This window comes from Falco naumanni, chromosome 1 (genome assembly GCF_017639655.2).
Source record: "Falco naumanni isolate bFalNau1 chromosome 1, bFalNau1.pat, whole genome shotgun sequence".
In the NCBI taxonomy this organism is placed as follows: domain Eukaryota; kingdom Metazoa; phylum Chordata; class Aves; order Falconiformes; family Falconidae; genus Falco; species Falco naumanni.
The window spans coordinates 82,540,956-82,564,583 of record NC_054054.1 but is presented as its reverse complement, the minus strand read 5'-3'; the positions used below and the strand labels follow the sequence as shown (position 1 = coordinate 82,564,583).

Sequence of the window (23,628 nt, the reverse complement as noted above, 5' to 3'; positions counted from 1 at the left end):
CAATTTTAAGTGGTCGTCTGATTACGTTCAGTCACCAGCATGAGTAATGAAAGCCTAAAGCACAGATACGTGTAGCTTTGATTCCTTAAGCTACTAAGAATGAACAATAACAGTTCTCAGATCTTAAGTAAAGGAAGGTATCTCTTTTCAATAGAAACATGTATTATATTTGGGCTATGATCCGTTCTACTAGCTCTGAAGATTGTTTCAAGTATTAAAATATGAATTAGTTCACACACTGTCTGAAAGGAGGTCTGGCAGGCATCGTGGCTAATGCAAGCACCCTTGCTATGCAGCCAGGATAATTGTGCAAGGATACAAAAGCTATTCAGTTGTTTCATAGTCAACGTGCACAGAGCAGTTTGTTTTGCTGTGCTTTTATGGTCCTTTGTGAGACACTAATGCTATTTGTATAGCTTTCAGCTGGAGCAGATCTGTTGTTCTTTTTCATTAGAATTAAAAGATTCTTTTAGCCCCAGTGTCCTTTAACCATGCCTTTTTGGCCAAAGGTAGCACATTCAAAACTGAACTATGATAATGATTTTACGCAAATACACAAAATTTGATGTATTATTTCCTCTCTTCTAATATGTCTTTTTGGTATTGGCAGTGGTGCAAAAAGATATTATTTCAATACAGTGATGCAGTTCATCTTGCGCTAGGTAGAGAAATGCATGGGAGTGTGACAGGGTTAGAAGCCTGCATAAAACGTAGATAAAGTTCTGTAAATTCACAGTACTTACATCTGCATACTAGTGAAAACCTTGAGTGCAGTTTTTCGGGAGGCTCCTTTATTCTCACACAGCTACAGTGCTCCCACCCCTTATCCATTTTTAGGTGTGTGAGAGACGTCAACTTCAGGGTTTGCCAGAAATCCTGGTAATTGTATAATGGAATTGCATTAAACTGAAGTTAGATACCCAAACAGAAGACAATCAAGGAATAAAAGGCACAATTTCTGGTGAGACTGTACTTCTGAAGTGTTGTGATACATAGAAAACCCTTCATATTTTTGTTACTTGAACTGGTTTTCTGACTCCTACACTTTTAAGTTATATTTCTCTTACCTGACCAATGAGATATCGTCCATCCTTTGCTCACGGATGAAGTGTTCTCCATAACAGTCTTACTCCTTTCCTTTCCTTTTCTGAAAAAGCTCTTAACTGCTTTTTTTTTTCCTTTGTTTTGGTTTGTTTTTTTCTGATACTACGTTGGCAAAATATCCTGCAGAAAGATCTGTAGGTCAAGAACTTTTCTGTTGGAATACAAGTTCAGCTTTTCAGTAAGAATGACAATGTTTACAATAATGCTATTTACTATGTATATGGTCTTTAACTATGTTACTTTTATATGCTTGAAACACCATTTCTTGGTTAGATTTAGTTAATTTTTGTATGGTTCCTGGATTGGAGGTCTAAGTCTACAGATCAGAACCACACAAACTGTTTCTATATTGGAGAAGACTCATTGTGCAGAATTGCATCAGGCACAGCTTTCAGTTTCATTTTTTATTGCTTTTTACTAGAATACTGTCACTTTAAAGGTAGAAAATTTAATAAATTCTGTAATAATTCACTGTTAATCACTTCCTATCAATAATTAATATTGTTACATTGTTTATTTGTTCATATAATACAAACAAAATCAATGCAGTCTACTGCCATTTAGTATGCATATACAAATCAGTCTAACACCACGAGTGCATTTACGCTTGAATTGAGCCTGAAACTGTAGCCAGGTTAGGGAACAAGAACAAAAACTTTCTACCTCCCATCTAATCTAATTCTTAGTACAAAGGTAGCATATACTGCAGAAGTTTTTCCTAGCACCTATGTCTGCAGAGATTTAAGCACTTCATGAAAGATTCCTTCAAAATACTTCAAGAGCTATAATTTTTATTATAAAGGATGTTTATATTAATGATAGTCATTCTCTCTCCTTACAGTGCAAATTAGACTATCAAGCCTGTGTCTCAGGAAAACAAATCTCAGTGAAATGCGAAGGACGTTGCCCTTGCCCTTCTGACAAATCCACAAATGCAGGCAAAAATGATAGGAGAGGTGAGTGATAGTAATTTGTGTGATATTTTTAACAGCTTGTTTCTAGAAGGAAATAATATTTTGTTCACTGAAGAGTACAGTGATCACAGACAATGATTATTATTGAATAAAACCAGCTTTATTTTATTCAAGTTTTTTTTTCTTTGCTGTAGTTTTTAAAATTGTGCCTACAGTAAAATATCGCTGTATTTTTCAAATTAAGCTATTGTAATATGAGTTGTTGTTCTTTTTTCACTCTTTAATATTCCTCAAGATGCTTATGGCTGTACTTAAGACAAAGAAAAATTTATTCCTTGTTCATCACTGTTTTCAACTGACTATTCAAGAAAATGAAGTTTAATAGAAAAAAGGAAAAATTAAAAGTCCTTATTACTGTCATGGGAGCAAGCAGTTGCACTTAAACTATGGAACTATTACTAAAGGCTGTCATTTAAAAGTGGGTTCTTTGTTTGAAAAGTGTTTGATAGGAATAAATCCGCCTCCTTTTGGACCATGCATGACATTAGGCTGCTGGAAAATGCAGTTGCTTTGCACTGCTTCTTAACCATCGGTGAAACTGGAGAAAAAAAAAAAAATGTGGCTAAGTGTATTTGTATTTCAGTGATTCCCAGCTGACTTTGAAAGGCGGTTGTTATACAAAAGAGGATATAATTCCTGAATGGAGAGCCTTGGTAGTGTAAAGTTTTAGGCCACCATGGACCTGAAATCCAAGAACAGCTTGACTGGAGGTCTGCATTTTTTTATTTCTTCAGACTGATCTCTGTTAGATTTAATTTTTCTTCTTTCTGTCTAGTCACAATTTTTATGAGTAAGCTAAAATCTTTGTGCACAAATATCCTGTATCCTCATTGGAAATACACCAAAATTAGTTTTTGAAGATCATAGGGTTTTTTGTGTAGCACCCTTGCAAGAATAAACCAGCGTTACATTCCTGGATTTTGTTAATACTGGTATTTCGTTATGGCTTAATATGCTATTCCAAATTTATTTTGCAAGAGAATCTTATCGTTTGTATGATAAGCTGTAGTACTGCCAAAACTTTGGGGTTTTTTCTTAGTTTAAAAAATGAATTAATGTTCTTTTAACAGTGAATATAGATGACCGCTGCAAACACCGAGCTTTGGGCAGGATTACAATTCAATTTAAAAACTGCTCTGAAGCACTCCTTAAGGCCGTTTTTTTGGTCTTTGGCATTGTCATTGATTTTGGAATTACATATTAATCGAATATGTGTAATTAAATGCTCCCTATGCTATAAAACCTCTGCAAAGCAATACAGCCTTGAGGTTTTATAAAGCATTAATTTACAATTTCATGTGGTAACTGTAAATAAATAGATAAACCTGTCATCTGCTCACATTGCCAGCCTGAATGGAAACCACTGGCAGAGGCAGCCTTACGTGGGTAAGATGTGCAGTGCAGTCTGACGCAGTTCTCACTAGCAGCACGGTCTGCAACCCCAGCATAGATATGGGGATATTTCTTTAGCAGTGGGCATGAAGGGAAATCAAGATAATGAGCCAAGAAGCAACTCTCTGTGCGTAGTAGACCTACCATTCTCCAGTGATAATTTTTTTAATATGGTAACATTGCCCTCAGTTTTTACCAAAATAAAATTAGCATTTTCTTTGCTGGAAGCTGTTTCACCTGGTGTGGTGACTTTTGTCTTTCTGTGTGTTCTTTCAAGCACATTCTATTTTTGGAACTGCTGTACTTAAACACTGAAAACAATCTATAGACAAATTTTATTGGCTTCAACAAAATGGAATTGTTTTTAATTAGGAATTAACTCCTAGGATTAAATTCTTCTTGAAGATTTATACTGCCAAGAGATCAAGATTACTTGTGCTTAGTTATGTAAAAGAGAAAGAAAAAAGATCCTGTACGAGTATGGGAATTAACACTAATCCTGTCCTGACAGATTGTCAGGGCAAGCAAAATACAGGGCTTTTCAAACTGGTACATTTTACTGCAACATTAAAATCTGAATATAATTTCTTTACAAGGCCAAAGACCAGGAGACATGAGAAATGTGAAAGTGAGCTGAGTATCACTGCTGAAATTTCAGCCATTCTTGTAGCAGAATATGAAATTTGTTACAATTTTGTTGTAAAAATGCAATCAATTATTTTCTTTAAATGTAACTCCATTAAATGTTGTAAGCTGTATACATACACGTCAGTTGCTTAGAAATTTGACAAAACTAAAGAGGCAAAGTAAGATTAGTGCTCCAGTTTCAGAGATAACTTAAATGAAGGTTTCCTAAAATGCATCCCCTATCTAAGAACAATTTTTCATTTTTTCAGATTGACAAACTCTTGTGAATTTTTGGTATATCTAGGAAGCAAAGTATGCCTGGAACTTTCCCAAAATAGTCTTGGTGTGGAACTCCATACTCCTTTGGGAAGCAAAATTAAACCAGTATTTAGAGAAACATAATTGCCTCTTAAACCGGATGTGAACCTAATCATAAAATCATAGGAAACTCTTAGTTGAAAATAAACTCTGAAGTTAATCTAATCCATCTCTGTGTTTTTTGAAAGCTGGCTCATTTTAGTGATACATTTAATAACATTGAACCTGACCTATGCGTATAGTCTGTTAGCTCGAATCCAAAAATGAAAGGGCTAAGAAGTTGATCTAGAACTAAGATTCATAAACTGCTAACAAAACAAGCAAAAAAAGGCATAATAAAATAAAGGTCTTTCATATCTTTCTTTTGGTTTCAGTTTAGTGAAAGCAGTGGGTGTCATATAAGCTATGAACTTACATCAGGTGTTCCAATAATTTTTAAGAAGAAAACAAAAGAAAACTTAGTGTACTGCCATAAAAGAGAGGAAAGATCTGAAAAGCACTGCAGGCAGTGTCAGAGGGAAGGATCACACAAAGTTAGAAATAAATGAAGATGGGCAGTATGGAAGAGAAGAGTGGCTTAGGGAGTTGTTTAGAAGTGGAATGAGAAAGAAGGGTAAACCTGAGTGAATGGGGGGCACCACCACTAGTGACAGGTGCTAATAAAGAGACAAGTGAGGAAGCACTTCTAGGACCCTATCTTATTTTCCAGGCATACCCATTGCCTTGTATCCTATTTTCGCCCTAATCTGCTTTTCAAGTATGTGCCAGGATTTGGGATATCCAGGTCATACTGGCTTGCACAGTTGTGAATGTAGGGATTTCACTGAGCTGGAGTTTGCAGGTCTTTATTTTCCTAAGCTTTTCTGAGTCTTTTTTCCAGTGGTTATGTGGAACCAGTAACGAGGAAGGCTTCTGTGCACTGCACATTTTACAAGCTTGGGGAGACTTCTGTTCTTGGCACTGTCTGGGCATCATTTTTTTCTCCAAAGAGTAGTTATGATGAAGAGGGTCCCCCGTGGAGAGTCGGCCAAGTCACGACAATCACACCAATATGGCTACATGCTGTGCTCACTTTATTAAACAAACAGGTTATATTTATAACTTAAACCGACCGCTCACTCGACTTTACACACAGGTGATTGGATAAAAGTTTCTGGGCCACGTGGGGGTCCATGTCGCTGATTGGTGGGCATGCTGCAGGTGCCTTATCAGAGTGTGCCGATGAGAGTGTGCTGATTTCACGGTTCCCAGGACTTGCTCTGCACCTGGCTTCTTGTTTGTGCATAGCCTGTTTTCCTTCTCCCACTGCTTGTTCCCAGGACTATTTAAAACTGCTCTGCAGCTTCAACTAACAGGCCTGGGTTGTCCAACCCAGACAATGGTAACGTATGTCCTCGGTCCTTCAAAAATCCCTCTACACTATGATGCTTTTGCAGTGAGACATACTGAGCCCTGTCCCTTGCCTGTCTTAGAGGATAATGTTTTTGATAGTCCTGCTCTTTAGTCTGATGGATAACAAATATGCATGATGTGAAATGTAGGCTTACCAACTGCATCACTGGGATAAGAAGATGAGACCAGTCAATGGGTTAGATGCAGAAGCTGCACTCATTTTTAGGGATGTACAAAGTCCCGTTCACCTTTAACACTTTGCTCTGCACACCTTGCCTGCTTTCCCTTCTGGCAATTCAGATCACCCATCCTCCCACCCATCCCCAAGTGCCCAGAAAACAAGCACCAGATCAATCCTTTTTTCATTCCCTTTTGGGTCTGAAGCATCCTTATCTTCCATATTTAGCTATCTAAAAAGAATCAGTCGGAACTTGTAGGCCTACCATCTGTAATGAAGTTTAGCCTGTTCTGTTACGATCACAGGCAAGACAGAGTAAAGGAGAACCTGTAGTGCATCTGGATAGTGGGATTTGTTTAAGCACTGGTAAAATTAGAGCTTTTAGTCAACCTGATTTCATCTCTCACACTCCATCACCCTCCCACCCAGCTGCCTTCCAGGCAGGAGGGCACAGCTGACCTGGGACAGTGAGGCAGAGAATTACCTTGGCCTCTGCTGTGCCGCTGCATGCAGAAACCTTCAGGTGTTGCTGGCCACGCTCCCTGGGACTCCCCCAGCGTTCGTCCTCAATGTGTCTCGCTCATCTCCAGGATCTCTCTTTGTTTCCAGCATCTTTCCACCAGCCAGGATCTTAACTGTCGTCTTTCAGGGACGCCTTCTTTCCAGAAAGCAATTTTTCCAGGACCTGCTTTTTCAGTTGCTACCACCCCCACCACCCCTGCCCCAGTTTTCCCAGACTTAATCACCTATGTGCAGAGGCACGATGTGTAACCAGCCTCCTAATTAGTTCTGTCCCATGTCTCATAATTTAATGGAGGATTTGGGAAATGCCACTTCTGTTTTATCAAAATTTACAGCAGCCCATAACAATCACAGCTAGCAAGTAGCAGTCTTGTGCTTGAAGGGTTCAAAAGTTCAGTTTTAGACCTTCACAGACATACAGACTTACTTGCTACGTTTTAGTGTTCACGTTTTAAACTATTTTTTCACCTACTGCACTAGCACATTTATTTGAAGTTTTGTTACATTAATTTAGTAATGTACGATTCACCAACGTACTCTTTCAGTAATTTAAAGTGTATTACAAAGCTTTTGGCAGTTGGCGATTGTGACTTTATTTAAATCATGTTTCCTTTCAGCCAGCTTGAGATTAAAACATTAACAGCAGAATTTCTTTGGGAGAAATTAGGTGACGATAATAGAGAAGTAGAGGTGATGAGATAAGGCTTTTCTAGCAGAATGTTTTCTTGTCTCATTAACAGATTTTCATTTTTCTTCATGTAGTTTTTCCTTTAAAAAGTGTGGGTTTTAGAAGAAAATAGTTTTATTGAGTGCTCTTCTGTCATTTGTCACTTTTTTTCGAATTTTAACTTACTCTTTTTTTTTCAGTTGTGTCTTTTCTCAGTCTGTATTTAAGTAACAGGAAATTTTATTTCAGTTTTTCCAGTTTTCTAGTCCAGTACTGATTCATGTTTGATTTGTACTGAATCGATTTGAAATTGATGAATAGAAGCTCAAATGGACAAATTTGTGTAACATAAGTACATATTGCTGACATTCCTTAAAGAAAATAAAAAATTAAGTTTTAAAATCTGAAAGAGTGAGGTTGTGGCAGAGTTCTTTCAAGTTCTTAACTGATTTCAAGGCTTTGGTACAGGAATTTTACTATTCTTTTAGAAAAAAGAAATATTTCATTTTGTAATCTTAATAGTTAATAATGGGTGGAAAACATCAATAAGAAGTTGGACAAAATGTAGTCACAACTGAACTTTCTACTTCACAATAATGTTTTATTTTGCAGGTTGTTATCTTCAAAGTACTTTTCTCAGGTGCATTAACTTCTTTTGATGTTAATGAATATCAGTAATGACGTTGCAATTGCCTGACAAACTCAGTGATACCTTGACATGATCCCAAAAATATCATCTGCTTTTTAGTGTATTTAGTGTTGATTTTTCTATTTTGAATTTTTAATAAAATGTTAAATGTATCTCTCTATAGCAGACTACTCATATTCTCAAGTAAGTGTTTACAGTCCATTTATTGAACATGACAGATTGACTTGAAACCTGTTACATTTTATCTTTTTTAAATATATATTGAAATGGTCCTCATTCAGGAGATACAAATGTGGTGTGATGCAAAATTTGTGATGAAAACCTTTAATGAATAAGGATATGCTTATCAATATGGTTTTAACAAAAACCTGTAGCTGTATAATGGAAAGTTCACTTTTTCTTCTTGCTCTTTCAGTATGAATGAAAACAGCAGGCAAAAATAAAAGCTATTGTAAAAGTTACAATAACCTGTCTACTTTGGGGATAGTTTAACTTTGTTCGGTGACTTTGGCCATTCTAATTGTAATGAAATGATTCTGAAAACGTGTCTGACCCACTGTATAGTCTTGCATCCTATTAACCTGTCAGTACTACTGACTGTAGTCTTCTGTTAAATTCTACAAAAGATTAATAATTAACTTAAAATAAAAGGTTTTGTTAATTCAGAAAGAGGAATTAATGCCAATAGCAAAATCTTCAGTCTTTAATAACCAAAAAATATTAGTTCAAGACATTACAAAAAAAAAAGATGGACAAGTGAAAGTCATTTTGTGCTGTTGTTTAGTTCCCACGGTGTAGCTCAAGACTCATGTTGTCTGTTTTTTCTACAAAAAGAACTACGGAGGTCTGTGGAATATACATCTTAGAAATAAGGACATAAAATTTTAACTGTTTATTTCTTATGCATCATTTAATATAGTGTATATGAACTTATATATATATATATTTTTACGGTATAATACCTTACATTTTCTAGCTGACTGAAAGAGCAGTTCTGGCTTATATTGGATACTGGTTGAGGAGTCAGGGTAGGACTGTCATAAGCCAGGATCTGGATTAATCTATAATCTCCTTCTGTATGAAATTTACTTTGTTTCCAGTCTAAATATTTTGTTGGATTTCTTTTTTACTAGCATCGTACTTCTATTACTAGTCAAGATACAGAAAACTAGTGATACTAGATTGGTAAGTATTTCTTAGGAAAGTTGGGGTTGATGGACTTTTCACACCCCACCTTCCAGAAAATAAAATCGGAACTCACAGATAACAGCCTTCTCTGTGCATTTAACATCTCTCAAAAGCCACAGAATGATGTAGAGGAAGGAATATATCAGTCTCTGAAATAAAATTGTTTCACATCCATTCAGAAACTGGGATAGAAAGACATCATTCATTCTGCCTGAAATGATACCACATTTATTGCATCATTGCAAACATTTCCTTCTGTTTCTCCTTTATTTGTTGTGTAGGTTATATAGAGAAATTTATTGACTAAATAATGAAAAAAAATGAAAAAAGTATAAATAAAAAAAGTATAAGATATTAATAACAATTAAAACCTTCAAGACACAAAATGGTGTTGCTGGACTGTTTTAGTTGGGCTTTTTGTTGCCTGGACCAAATACCCGGGGTATGACTCTCTCCATTATCACAGCACCCTAATAGGAGACAAAATGCAGATAACATCCCACTGAGTATGTCAGTCAAAGGAATATGCTTAATGAAGACATATGTGGCATTTCTGCATTTACAGGAAGATCCTCATTAAACATGATTTGAATGCTAGGACAGCGGGCGATTGTATGGCTGACAACTCTTAACTTGGTCAAATACCTTCCAGAGATATTTAAGAAAAGCATCCGTTGTCAGTTGGCTTAATTTGCTGTACTCTAGAGTTCATACATTGGGGAAATTTAACTGTTCTTAAATCCAAAAAGCTTGACAAAGTGCCTGTGTTTTATATCTCTGTCAAGCTGTGCTAACACTGTGATCAATGTGTGCTGTGATGTGCCCAGAAGCCTGGTCTCCCAGTCTATTTCAAAGATTTGGGTGATGTGTGCGACAGCATCCTCCCAGATGATGTCTTTGGATATGTTCTTCATGGAAACAAGGTTGGAATATTGCCCTGATACAAAGATAGGATGCAGCTGGGACATGCAGTCACACCCCAAAGCTCAGAATCAGTGGAAGGTTCTGCAGCTGAGATGGAAAATGCTGTGACAGTGTGGGTGAAACTTTAAATACTCATTTTCATTAGCCACTGAAATAGAAGAATTTGCTTTCAACAATTTTTGAGTTAATTTCTAATAAATCCTGTAGTAAGAGCTCACTTGATATTTTCACTAAAATAACAGAGATAAACTTACATTCATGAAAAAAAAACACAGGGCTTTTTATGTGATCATCTGAGGAGGGCTATATAGGTAACATAGGAAACTGCTGTAAAGGGCATACTCTTTTGAGTCTAAGCTTTTGCCAGAAGGAAGTGAAAAGGCAACATTGCATGCTGAAAGTATTTTCAGTGAGCATACCTGACAAATTTAATCACAGAATATAGCTGCTCTCAGCTGCATCCTATTTTATACTGAGTACTGCTGAACTGTTAATTGCTGTGGAGAGATGAGGATAAGTAACAGCAGGATTAAAGACTAGGGATTCTGTTTCGCTCTGTGTGCATCAGTGCTTGAAAAACAAATAAAGGGACTCTTTTTAAACAAACAGCAAAATAGCACTCTCCCAAATCCTCTTATTTTATTTACATAGCAGTATCTTCTCAACACATGACCTCAGCCACTCTTCATACAGTACAGGTATAGATGCCAAACCCCAGATTTTCTTTTGTTTGTGTTCAAAGGGAGCACTGAATGGTTTCCAGGCTTCACAAATAAAGAGATTTAGGGCCAAAAATAACATTTCTGCTAACTCCTTAATCTCTACTTTGTATTATTACCTTTCAAGGACAGATAGTACTATTTTGCAATTCTCTTCTCTTCTGCAAGATTAACCCCAGGACATCAGCAGAATAAAATCTGTATGCAAAACAATGTATGCTAGAGCAATTAGGCCTGATGTTATCAGTGATCAGTTATGGGGTAGCCAGGAGAAGCCATTTATAGAAGAATAAACAAATTTCCCATCTATAAGATGAAGAAGTTCATGCTCAGTGATCAAGGATAAAATTTAACTTTCAAACCTCAGATAAGACAAAATTAACTCACCAAAGAAAATGACTGTTATAGTGCTGTTCAGAGTTTATTTACAAATATTTTAGTATGTTTTAAAATATTTCCCAAAAGATCTAATTATAGCATCTGATTTTACGCTGCCATGCTTGTTGCAGAAAATAAGTGACTTGCCTATAAAAACAAGTACAAAGAAAAGCATGCTGATTTTTGTCATGGAGAAACTACTCTGTTGTTAACTTTCTCTGAAGAACATGCATAGTAAAAGGAAGGAGGCAGTCTCAGTAGTTTGGGAGTATAGATGGTAGCAACATTTTATACATGCGAGTTAAAATTGCATTAGGTAATTGTCAGCTTTCTAGTCTACTGCTTTTCTTAGCCTTATATTTATGATTAAATAAAATATTTTTCTTACATAATTGCTACTGCAATTCTATAGAGTGCAACATTAAATGAAAACCTCTATGCTTTTCCAGTGGCTTAATTTTCATTAGCAAATTTTGCTGATTTTTCTCAAAATAGTCTTTAGACAAATCCTGAAGTGCTTGTGCACAACTATCAGTGGAAGCACTCAAAACCAGGCATTTGTCTCATCTCTTTTGGCTTGTACTGTTTGAGATTAATGTCACTTTGGGCTGACCACAAAAATCAGATCTGGGCTAGTGTTTCTACTCTTGCATTTATTACTGGCATCAGCATGGATCTTGCCATTGATTTCCATATAAATCAGTTGTAACACACTGACTCAGTTTCCTTGTTAGAGGAAAAGACATTATCTGTAAGTAAGCTTTCTCACTCTACTAAATGTTTCTGAACTCTACCGATGTTTCTGAAACCTTTTGTGATTTTAAAGACGTTACAAAACTAAAATGTGTTGTTATATATCCATTTTAGTTTTTTAGATGGTATTGACTTACCAGTAAATGTCCATTTTGCTTTTATTGCTTTTTATAGTATAATACATGGTATTCACATTTAAATCTCAAACTTGTTCATCTTAGACCTATATTTGTCCAGGCATGCAATCTAAAATGCTGGGTTTCACTTTTACTTCATTATATGCATTTACAGTGATGTTGAGCTGTAAGGATATATTATGTATAAATAGAAGCTTTTTGAAGGTAAAGTGAAAACTGATGCATTGTAGATATTGATGCTTTGAAATTTGGTCAGGCTGGTTAGGAATATATTTTTTTCTCTCTGTTGGATATAAGGTAGATTATAGACCATTTTTTACTCAATCTTTAATAGGAAGTACTATTGTTCAATCAGATGTATTACTTTAGTAGTTTCATATTTATAAATGTTAGATTTTTTCTAAGATAGCAGACTAGTAATCTTAGCAAGAATTCATTAGTATCTGTAAATGATTTTCATATCTATGATATGATGAAAAGGGAATTTTCTAGCACAAAAATACTGTATTACTTTATTTGTAGAAGACATTTATTTAATATTAATTACTGTGTTTGTGTAATAACAGAAACTTAATGGAGCCAATTTTATTGTTTATTCCTTCAATATTAAGATAAATTTTCTGCATTAATCTTTTTTAGATTCTTAAGTGGAGTATGTTTTTTTGCTTGAGTGATGCTGAACCAAGTAAAATTGTCAGCAGTATCTTCTTTCATTAATCAAACTCCATGTTAAGACTTTCCAAAAAGAGACTGCTCCATCATCATTAATAGTAATCTAATGTAGCGTGATTAGTAGCAATCTAACAGGATGTAGAATGACAGAGAGTGTGTTTGGAATGAGAAGGTGTCTCTGACCTGTGTGCCCACAGTCCCTGGGTCCCCTTGCCATTTAGCCTGGGGCTTAGCCAAAGCACACCAAGTGCTTGGGCTTCCTTCGCCCGGCACCCAGGGGAAGGTTGGAGAGGAGGGGGGTATGCTGCTTGCCAGGACTTGTCTGTGTGATGTGGAAAAGCACGCTCGAACTTGGCAGATGAGAAGATTTGAAGACCCCAAAGTTCAGTCAGATGGCTGAGACTGAACGGTAAAATGTGTGAGAAAGATGAAGGGCCTGTGGCTGTGTTTGAAAGATGGGGGAAATGGAGATGTAGCTGTGTTACCTGTTGTTAGGCTGTAGAGGTGACTCCATTTATCATTTTTGCTACAAATGCATGAGTTTCTCCTGTAATTTCTCCTCTCTTGCGTGGAACAGGGTGTGTTCATTTGTTTTTAACACCTTTACAATTGATGAAGGAGAACAAAATTGGTTAGTCGTTAATAGGTGATCGTTTTGGCTAAAAATAAATTTTTGCTGTTGCTTTCTGCTCTTACAGGGGTTAAAATATTTGGGAACAAGGGATAGAAATATGTCTCACAGAAGAGAGGCGATACCACAAATGCGAGTAAAGCAACAAGGCAGAGACATTGTAGTAAAAACTATGAATTGGAATCAGAATGGAGCTGATGGGGGTGGGGGAAGAAGGTAGCGTGTGTTTGAACAGTGATTTATATTTTTTTAATTCTCTACAATGAAGTCATAATTGCAGAACAGATTAAAATTCCATTGAATTTGAATGTTAGAAGGAAGAAGTGAAGGATTAAGGAGAGACTGTCCATTCCGTAATATTGTGGTTTATATGAAAAAGGCTAGAATGCAAGAAAATGTTTATGCTGTGTTTATGAAAAATAACCCTTATAACACTGCAGAAGATATGTGTTATAATGCTGTAAAAAAAACCATTTTATTGTTGCCAGGATTAAGTGAAATCTTTAGACAGGATTGTTAGCTAAGTGCTCGTCAATGTTGCAGAGCCCTGTAACACTAAAGAGAAAGCTGGAGTATTACACACCTGTCACTGGAAACAGCTCCTTGCTCGCAGTTCCAAGCATGTTTGCGACAGCGATCTTCTCCAGAACCTACTCGGCTTTGGTTTTCTTTTGGGCCGCTTTGTCACTTCCAAGTCTTTCCACTTTTATGGCTGCTTTTGGCAGCCTTGGCTACTCAAATCTACACAGCTTTGTCAAATCCAGGTGTATTATATCCCAAAACGTACATTTAAATGGGAAAATCCTCAAGTGTCAAGGCTGTGGAATGCAGTTCTAGCCTGCTGTGGTGGGCCGCGCTTTGAGAAGTTGCTTCTCATGTTTGTTCTGTTACCAGCAAATGGGCATCTAAGGTGTTTAGATGATACAGTTTTTAAATTCTAAGTATCTAAAATAATGTGAGTGCTGCATCTCTGCACATTGTGTGACTATTTCTACCACAGGACACCAAGGGCATGTGTCCCCTGTGTCCCCCGCGACTTTGAAAGCAGGCGTGCCTGCTTGAGGACACAAGCACAGCCGGGTTCCGCCATGGCCTCATCCATCCTGTGTGTAGGGAGCAGTTTCGGGGTGAACTTGCCCAACGTCATCTCAGGCAGAGCTGGCTGGTTGGCTACAGACCAGTACCTGGGGGTGAGGCTACGTACCAGGGATGGACGCTTCAGACTTAGGATGATTTCTGTGGGACTGTTCGTGACACTCAGGGCTATTTAGACACTCTAGTGCTTTTAGGTAAAGACTCAATATACACAAAATGATTAGTTACTCATTTGGAGTTTTTTTCTTACTACTCCAAAGTGTTACTTTTCACAAAGGAAAAGACTTCTCTTGAAGAGATAAGTCTCATAATGAATCAGTTTAGAGCATTCATAGGGCTGGTTGATTACATTTCCCTTTTCCCTTGTTTTTTTAGTAGGGGAAAAAACCCCACCAAAATCTCATGGCAAATATGTCTTCACAGGCAAAATGGTTACCTTCTGTGGTTTTGTGTGTGCTGCTGCAATTTTAACAGTTAGACAATCCATTATGATGAAAGAAGATCATTAATGCTGTTAAATTTTATGTTTGATAATCATTCATTTTAACCTAAGTGGTTAAATAATTCATGAACAAGTTCAGTCCTAGAGTCCCCAAAACATCCAAATTGTTAGGAAAGTTTGATCTGTGTAGCACAATAAACTCTATTAAACTATTTTAGGTAGTCGTGAGAGCATGCTTTTTTTAGGATATGTTCATTATCTTCTTTTGCTCTCTGTCAACCAGATTTTATGGATTCTAAAGCTGGAAGCTTAAATGTAGCCCAGACCATTAAAATGGTGTTGCATTCGATTATAATGGCTATAATTGCCTTAATTATGTAAATGAAGGGACCTTGCCAATCTTAGGAGACATTAAAGGCTTTAGAAGCCTTTAGAAGTGTGTCACAGTAGTTGTATTGAGAATAAATAGCCAAAGAGATGCAGATCATATGCAAAGTATCTGGATCAGCATTATCTTTCTGTTCATGCAATGTATGCATAAGCTAACAGGATGCTGCTATGTTTGTGTCTCAATTACAGATGTGATGGTAATATTTTTTACTGATACTATTTTTGTACCATCAATATGCAGTTAAATTTAAAAGTGTTTAATTGCTCATCAATGGGAGCTAACCGCTAGAAAAATACTTTGTATATCAGGCAATTATTTTAAACTAGTTTATTTGCCCATCCTGCTTATTTTTGGAAGGTAAAACATATGACCTCAATTGCACAATATATGGCCAAGTTATTTTGACCTGTAATTATGTTGGAGCTTATTGGATAGTGAAGCGACTTGAGATCCTTAAGAAACTCGGGAATGGACTCGTGGTGGCTCAGCAGTGTTCTGAAGGAATGTTGGATCAGTGACTTTCACTGTGTTATCTTCTAGTAGGATGTAAACCCAGTGGTATTTAAGGAAACTGTGATACCCTTTTGTGACCAGTTCTCAATTACAAACACCAGTTGAATCTTCAGTAGTTTAATTTTTTGTTTACTTCACAGCTTCAACTATGCTGTGTTCCCTATTGAATAGTTGCAGTACCACTTTTCTGAAGTGAATTTTAATAGCTGGTAGAATTTTGATATTTTCTTTGAAGTATCAAAGTCCTTTAAAAGCCAGAGATTAATAATAGCTGCCAAGGACACACTTTTTAATGTTTCTATAGTTCATGCACTGAAAATGACAGAAATAAAACGCACTAATTACCAAGTTAATATCCTAGTGATATCATGTCACTTTCTGAATTTTTTTTGGTAATTTTTTTCTAAAAAGTTGTATGTTGGATCTCAGGCAAAAGTTTAAACATCCATTTTTTGAAGCTGACCTCTGTCATGAAAATTTACTGCTACTTAAGTTAACTTTTAAAAAAATGTGAATAACTTACTATGCAAGAAAATAATTTCACTTGATATCAGCATGTCCTTACTTGATTACATAATTTCGTCTTTTTCCAACAATTAAAATATAACCAGTTGTCACACATAAAAGTAAAAATTTTCACTAAAAAGACTTGCTCACCTCTCCTGAGCATACAGAGAGAGCAATATTGATTTACTGTTTAATTTTTATTTTCTTTGCACAAATACTTAAACTCTTTCACAGTTGAGAGGCACTGTTCTTTTGGGTGGTGTTATGTTTTGAGGCATTAATGGAACAATTTTTGTGGCTAGTGTATATTCACTGATGCACTGAAAATGTTTATCAGTGCAGTGAAAGTATGATGGCACTTATGCCATGTTCATATCATCTGATTATCTCACTAATTTCAAGCTGTGAATATTACAAAGAGTTTGAAAAGATGATGCAATGCTAAAAAGAGATTTAATAATGTGCCTCCTCTCCTGGGCAACCCTTACATGCTTCTGAGTGTAAGTCTTTGAAAATAAGTCTTTCTTATGTCTGATTGTCATTTTGCAATTTTCTCCAAGTTCTGATAGCTTTGAGTCTTCATGCAGTTTACTATAGCTTTACCCAGAGTCTTGATAAGAAAAATTAAACAAATATGCAGAGTATCAGCATGTTCTAAATCTGTTTTAGCTGATACATTTTTCTATCTCCACTACCAAGATATTTAGCTACCAAGAAGGCAGATTTTCTATTTGTAAATAAAAAACATAGATTTTTTTGGTGTACTCTTGATGAATCTGCATTATGAAAATACGTATTAGTAAAATGATTAGATAGATATTCTGTGGCTCCAATTATCATAATTACCCAAATGTGTTGCTTTTTATCTGCTTCACAAAATACGATATTAATTTTATTTTTTTTCTTGTCATCTTAATTTTATATCCCAGATGCAGGCTACTTGACATGTCAGAAATCCTCTAAATAAAACATTAAAGTCTTCATGGAAAATGAAAACCGCAGCTTCTTCCCTGAAGGCACCAAGATCTATGAAATTAACTGTGGCATCTGTTTTAACTGTTGTTCCTGCTGATACTGCAAGATCAAGTGCTATAGTCACCTTGCATGCAAGCATCAGCAGTTGTTCAGTTGTATCAAATTGTAAGCGTTGGCTCATTAGCATGGTGGCACCTTTATAATAGTCTGAATGCTAAGTGAAAAGCATTCAGCATTAAAATATAACTACCCCCTAAAATTAAATGGCTTTGAAAAACAGGTTTGTATTGTGATTTACTAGTACTAAAATGGTGGTTTTGTAGAAAGAAAAAATAATCTTATCTTTGCCATTTATAAGAGTGCCAGGTGAGTCAGAAGAAATCATGGATTGATATATATTGAATAATAATTCTTGTCAAAACTGTTCACATTATTTATCCTGTTTATAATAGAGGTCTGCTATAAATTCCAGAGATTCTTCATAGCAGGAGAGCATGAAACATTTAAAAAGAGAGTTACAAACCCAGCTTTAGGGGAAACTAAGTAATTAAGATGGTTTTGTTTGTCTTTTCAGCAGGATTGTCTCATCTGAGTTTAGATGTAGATGAAAGTTTTAAGCAGGTTTATAACACAGTTTACTGTGTCTCATAGGAATCTGATTATTTTTGTCTAGTTTTCTTTTAAGGTTAGTATTTTAAGTTGATCACCCTCTGTAGTATTTCTGTATGCACAGTTTAATAGGATTAAAAGATACCTCAGAGGCCACTAATGCACTGTATTATTTAGTTACCTCCTTTCTGAAGGTTTAACTTCAGAAGCTGGAGTACAAAAAGCATCTAGTTTTAAAGTGAATGGAGTACTTCTGCAGCCCAGAAAAACAAAGAAAATGCAATTAGTTTTTCTGCTCTTTTCTTTTGAGATGGATAAAGCAATGGAAAAATGCGAGAGTGTGATGTTTCAATAATATGAAACAGGGACAACTTGTTGATAATATTTTTGTCCCTGGTTAATTCAAGAAGGACCAATGGGCATTGCTCTTACCACCTCTCAAATGAAGTAATAGGAAAAAGGATAATAACATTAGGATCTTAGTTACTGTCTTGCACCCTATTTGAATCTATCCAAGAGAAGAAAACAGAGTTAGTACAAGTATATCCAAGGCATTTGGGATGTTGCTGACAGTTTAATTGGTCATTGGATCAGAACTAGACTTTATAGAAAAAAGGATACGTAATATCAGGAAAGCAAGTAAAAAAGAAAATTATTATAGATTGGTATCATTTGGCTTCCTTGAATTCAGAAGAGCTATTCACCAGTTCTAAAGTCTACTGAGAGATAATATAGAAATACTTTTTCTGAGTCAAAAGCTGAAAGTATGAAGTGTGTCAAGGCTAAAGAATGCAGGCAGTTGTCAGAGATCAGCATCTATGAGTTTGCTATTATAAAAAAAAAAAAAAGTCAGCAATTCAGTTGCTTATTGTGTAGATGTGTTTATTTCTTCACATCTCTAGAATTTCATTCTCTAGGGTCAAGGGTAGATTTTGTAATGCAAGCACTGACTTAACAGGTCCATACTGGATCCAGATAGTCATTTACTTATTAGTGAGAGCTGTCGCTGACTGTAAGGATTAGCAGTCTGGACCGGTTACAGCAAGCACCTCTGTTGTGTTCATTTGTGGGGAAGCAATGTTGTCATGTAGGGTGCAGTGATCACTCTTACCTATTCAGCCAGACTGTCAGGATGTTCTTAACATATAGCATGGGGGATTGATGGGAATTCATTAATGTGAGTGATGCTATGGGACTGATTTCTTTTAGCTTTTTGAAGAAGGTTGTCAACGTTGGCAGGAATTTAGCAGTCAATATTGAGTAAATATAGTAAAGGAAAAATATGCATCTTCCTTAAACAATGATGTTTACCATTTTAAATTGCAAAATAAGTGCCTTTGGGTTTGGTGGGATGTCTGTTCAGATTTTAACTTCTTATATCAACGTGGAAATGATGGGGTTCACTGTATTTTTTATTTTTTTTTTTTAAAGAATTCTTTCCACAGCTCAAGTTACTGGCTAACTTTAGAAAATACTAGTTGAAGTTGTGCTGAATTTTTTGACACGAAAAGTTAAACAAGATTACCATAATGGCAGCTCCTGGCCATGCTACATTATGTCCTGCAAAAGAATTTATTCAGTCTTCTTACATTCTCATTTTTCACTTGCTTATGTGTGATTATCAGTAGACAACACTCTCAGCTGTCTGACTTTTTAACAGGTTTTTAGTCAACTATGGCAAAAGCTTAAAAGTGATTATAACCTTTCGGCATACACTGCAGAATTAGTGGTGATGCTTTGAATATGTCTGCTCTCTGCTGCTGCTGTCAGGACTAAGCCAACAGAATGAATGCTGTGCTTTTCAACTGGTTCTGCACAAAGTCACATCCTTTAATTTAACAAGATTTAAACATAAAGTATCAATAAATTAAACTAACTAGGTTTTCCATTGAAGATGACCGGGAACACTCATAGCCTGTTTTGTCAGGTGTGCTGAGGTGCTGGTCTGTGGCACTGTGGCAAAAGAGCAGGTATAGAGCCTGCTGTTCTCTGTCCCTGTCTGTGATAAAAATTAAATCCTTAATCCATTTTGGATTTGTATTCTAGGGGCTGCAGTAGGAACTGTTAAAAAAAACACATCACAACATCTGAAAACCAAACCCGCAAATGTCTTAACATTATAGGAAACAGTGAAGCTTATAAGTCAAGTTTGCGCAGATGTTAAATCAAGTTAAATCAAAAAAAGCTCCACAGTGGTCACATTTTAGTTGTCAAATATTGCTTCTAGCAATTTCCTGCTGACCTAATGCTGTAATTCAGTAATTACTGTATATTATTATTTTAAATAAAATTATTCTCTATACTTAATGACCTTTTCAACATAACTACATCCAGTCCTACTTAAAACAATAAACCCACAAATTAGTCTTCCAGGATTGACTTTAAATTATAACAAAAATACTCTGTGTTGTGTACAGTATGATGCTATATTTATTCTTCCTCACAGCTACCAACTCATATTAATCCACAAGCAGCCATAGAAATTATTCTGTTGCTAAAACAGGGATTCAATATAAAATGGGACTAAATCAGCATGTTTAAATGTAAGTAGCTTTCCTATTAAGAAATAATAGCAATCTTGGCTGTTAAAGTAGAAACATATGTTGATGATGTCCATTTGTAATACATACAGGCAGCAACTGAATAAAATGTCGAGTCCAGTCAGATATTCAAGCAATAGGCACAGTATTGACTTCAAATTACAGCTGTGAAACGAGGACGAAGGGTGGGCTTTGTGCAATAGAACAATGAGGTGGTTCATATTCACGGGAGGGAAGACTAGCCTTGCCGAAATCAGGGACAAAACTCCCACTGCACTGAACCAGGATTTCTGGGGTTTAATGACATAAGAGCTGTAAGGGGAGAAAGTCTTAAACTTGGAGCTGCTACTCTGCAAGGAAATTTTCATGGTGGTGGCACCTGCTATTGAATCCTGTAATCTGTCTGCACCCTTGTGCCTTGCCTCAGCTTCACCTTGCTGAGGAGGAGCCTGCTGTAGTCTGCAGGTCATTGAGGTGCGATATCAGCATCTTGAAACCGAGGCAATGATCCATGCAGCAGGAAAGCAATGGTATTCTGAGCTCAGTGCAGTGATGATAAAACCACATGTTTTTTTGACCACATTGCCTGTATCTTTAAAAATTACCTGAATAGCCTCGTGATCCACCTGGCCCAGTAGGATATAATAGTTTCTCAGGACACCGTAATGCCGTGTTGATTTTAACAGTGATCACTCTTGAAGGAAGACCCGAGTATCATTTGTACTACTTTTGTGTGGCCACCAAAATTCAGATATCACTCTGATATATTTCTGCAAGTTTCTCTGTAGTTAATGATGCGTGTTCAGAACTTTAAGAGCGTAGCCTACAAAGGGCAGAAGAAAAACATGCATGAAATTGAAGTTCAATAACATAAAAGATAGCGCTATCTGAATAATAACTAAAAAATTGTGTTAAAAATCTTTTGACAGAGAACAGAAGAGTCTGTTAAAAATTGACATAATTTCACACTATTTCTTACTGCTCTTACTAGATTTTCAAAACTATTATCAGTAGGCATTTGATTATTTCTTAAAATAATTAAATGCCACTTTTGGTTTTTACTTTTAAAGCCTCAGCTACTGTTGCATTATTTTCATTGTCTTGATTTTTTTGTCTTGATGTCTTGATGTCACTGGCAGTTTAAACATTTTCATGAATTTTACAAGCAGTACAGAACCATGATGCTGTTTTTAGGGGTAATAGTTGTTTCAAAGTCACAGATGCAGTGGTGGAGATTCACAGTTGATGACATTTGACAGTTCTTTTTAGCTGTAGGCAACAGTGCTGATAATCAGCACATCCAGTTAGTTGAAATACTTTTCATGCTTTATGATTAACAAGCAGAATTATAACTGAATAGATTACTGCCTGGCATCTCTAATTGTCCATAGTCTTTTTGTCTTGAAAGGTCCTTAATTACCATATGGAAAAGCAATGTACTTTCTTATTGTATACATTTTGTCTATAATACAATACATTTTATTGCGTAGATATATTTTTTCAAAAAAAACCCCATCGTATTTCTTTAAGCAAAAAGTTTATATTTTTTATTTTCTTTCATTTGTAACTTATAAAGTGTCAACAAAATTGTTTAATCGATAGCCAAGATGTCTCTTGATCAGTATTAGATTTCCTTTCCTCTTCAAAGGGCCAAGTAGCTGCTCTAGACAGCACCAAAGGGGGAGGTGAAATTCTGGCTGTTCTGAAATCAGCAAGCATTTTACTACTGAATTCAATATGATGAGAATTTCTCTAAATGTCAGAAAATATGCCAGGATCCTTGATAGAATCTAATGTTACAAGAAGTTTGCTTAAAGAGACAGTGGTCTTTGTTATCAGTATTGGCTTTGCTCTGTTCTGCGTACAAATGGTGCTGATCTGTGCCTGCTCTAAGTAGCTCCTTTCAAAAACTTTGGTACTTGCAACATAGCCATGCAGATAAACTGCATGCAGGTAGACAGCAGTCCCATGCGCATAGACTACAGCTTGAAAAGGTTTCCTAAAATACATCATGATACCAAGAGTGATCCCTCATGGTGCTTGGTTTGAATCTGGAGTTGTTTGATGTCACAGAACGCTTGTGTATTAAAGATTGTCTGTAACACACCCATCTTATATGAGAATTGCACACATATGAAGATGACTTGATGGTTTTCTTTGATGGTGGAGCTGAGTCCCTCTGACAATGACCATTTCTTTTCTGTGGTTTGCACCAGATGAGTTAATGGCTGTACAGGTAACACTGACATCTCTCAGCTGAGAGAAAGAGAGTTGGGCGTCTCAGTGAAGACTTGGACGCATTTTCAGGACTTAAGAACAGCTGGTTAATGTTAAACTAGCATTGTATTTTGTACTTGGTGTATTTGTACTCTTCTTTTTCTAGTTTTATATCTGAAAGCATGACCTGAAATTTTATTTAAAAATGTGTGGAGTTTTTTATTACATGTGCTTTGGGTTGAGGCTACCAAGAGAGAAACCAGATTACTCTTATAGGTTCATATCTGTCTTTAGAAATCTTTTGTGCACAGGTGGTTGGAGACCAGGCAAATGCCTTTTCAGTGTTTCTCTACCTCACTATGCATCCACTTTTTCCCATTCTTGGAGACCTGAGTACTGGGCTAGATGAGCCTTCGATCTGACATACTGTTGTCACACTTCCGTTCTTCCATGACCCACACAGATGACGTCTTGTCAAGGGCTGTTTTGAGAAGTTGCTTCCAGTATTTGTAGGCCATACCCATTTCACAAAAAGAAAATGATAGGAGACACTGGCTGTTTAGCTGGCTAAGTAAGCAGGAGAGTCTCATAAATGGCGATACAGAGTTATATCACTATCCTGTTTTGTTGGCTGCAGAGAGATTTCTTAATAGGGTTTGCAAGTGGTGCTTTGCAAGTTTACCCTTATGGATAACAAAGAAATTGTGAATAGATTTCAGGAGGATCTTGATCAAGTAGATTTTCTCTCCTTCTTCCATAAAAATAAAGTCTGTGTTTCCTTGGAATGTGAAATATGTAGATAGTCAGAAACTATGAGATTGTGCATTACCCATTTAAATTATGTGAACGCAAGACATCTCTGAGCCATGGATCAAGGGGAGAAGGCATACCATGAAAATATCACTTTTTTTCCACAGCATCTCTGTATGAATAGCTGTGTTTGGAGACAAGACATGAGGCTTGATAGAGTTTGGGCTGACCATAAGCAGCCATTCTTAGGCATGGCTCTGCAGCCACTGAATTGTCATTCTTGATGATGGGATGTTACCATTTTCCTGCATTTGCTGTAGTCAAAATTGTATTCCATCTCCTTTTCCTGCCTAGCAAGCTTATT

At 36.2% G+C, this 23,628-nt stretch overlaps 1 protein-coding gene across 3 annotated transcripts in view; it reads left to right on the top strand.

The window, feature by feature from the left end:
• The window catches only part of SPOCK3 (SPARC (osteonectin), cwcv and kazal like domains proteoglycan 3), a 211,708-nt gene that overhangs the window by 155,412 nt on the left and 32,668 nt on the right, over window positions 1–23,628 (top strand). For all 3 annotated transcript variants that reach the window (XM_040601661.1, XM_040601652.1, XM_040601669.1), the window contains one exon: window positions 1,946–2,060. In XM_040601661.1, coding sequence (XP_040457595.1) covers window positions 1,946–2,060 — 115 coding nt within the window. The remainder of the gene's footprint in view (window positions 1–1,945; window positions 2,061–23,628) is intronic.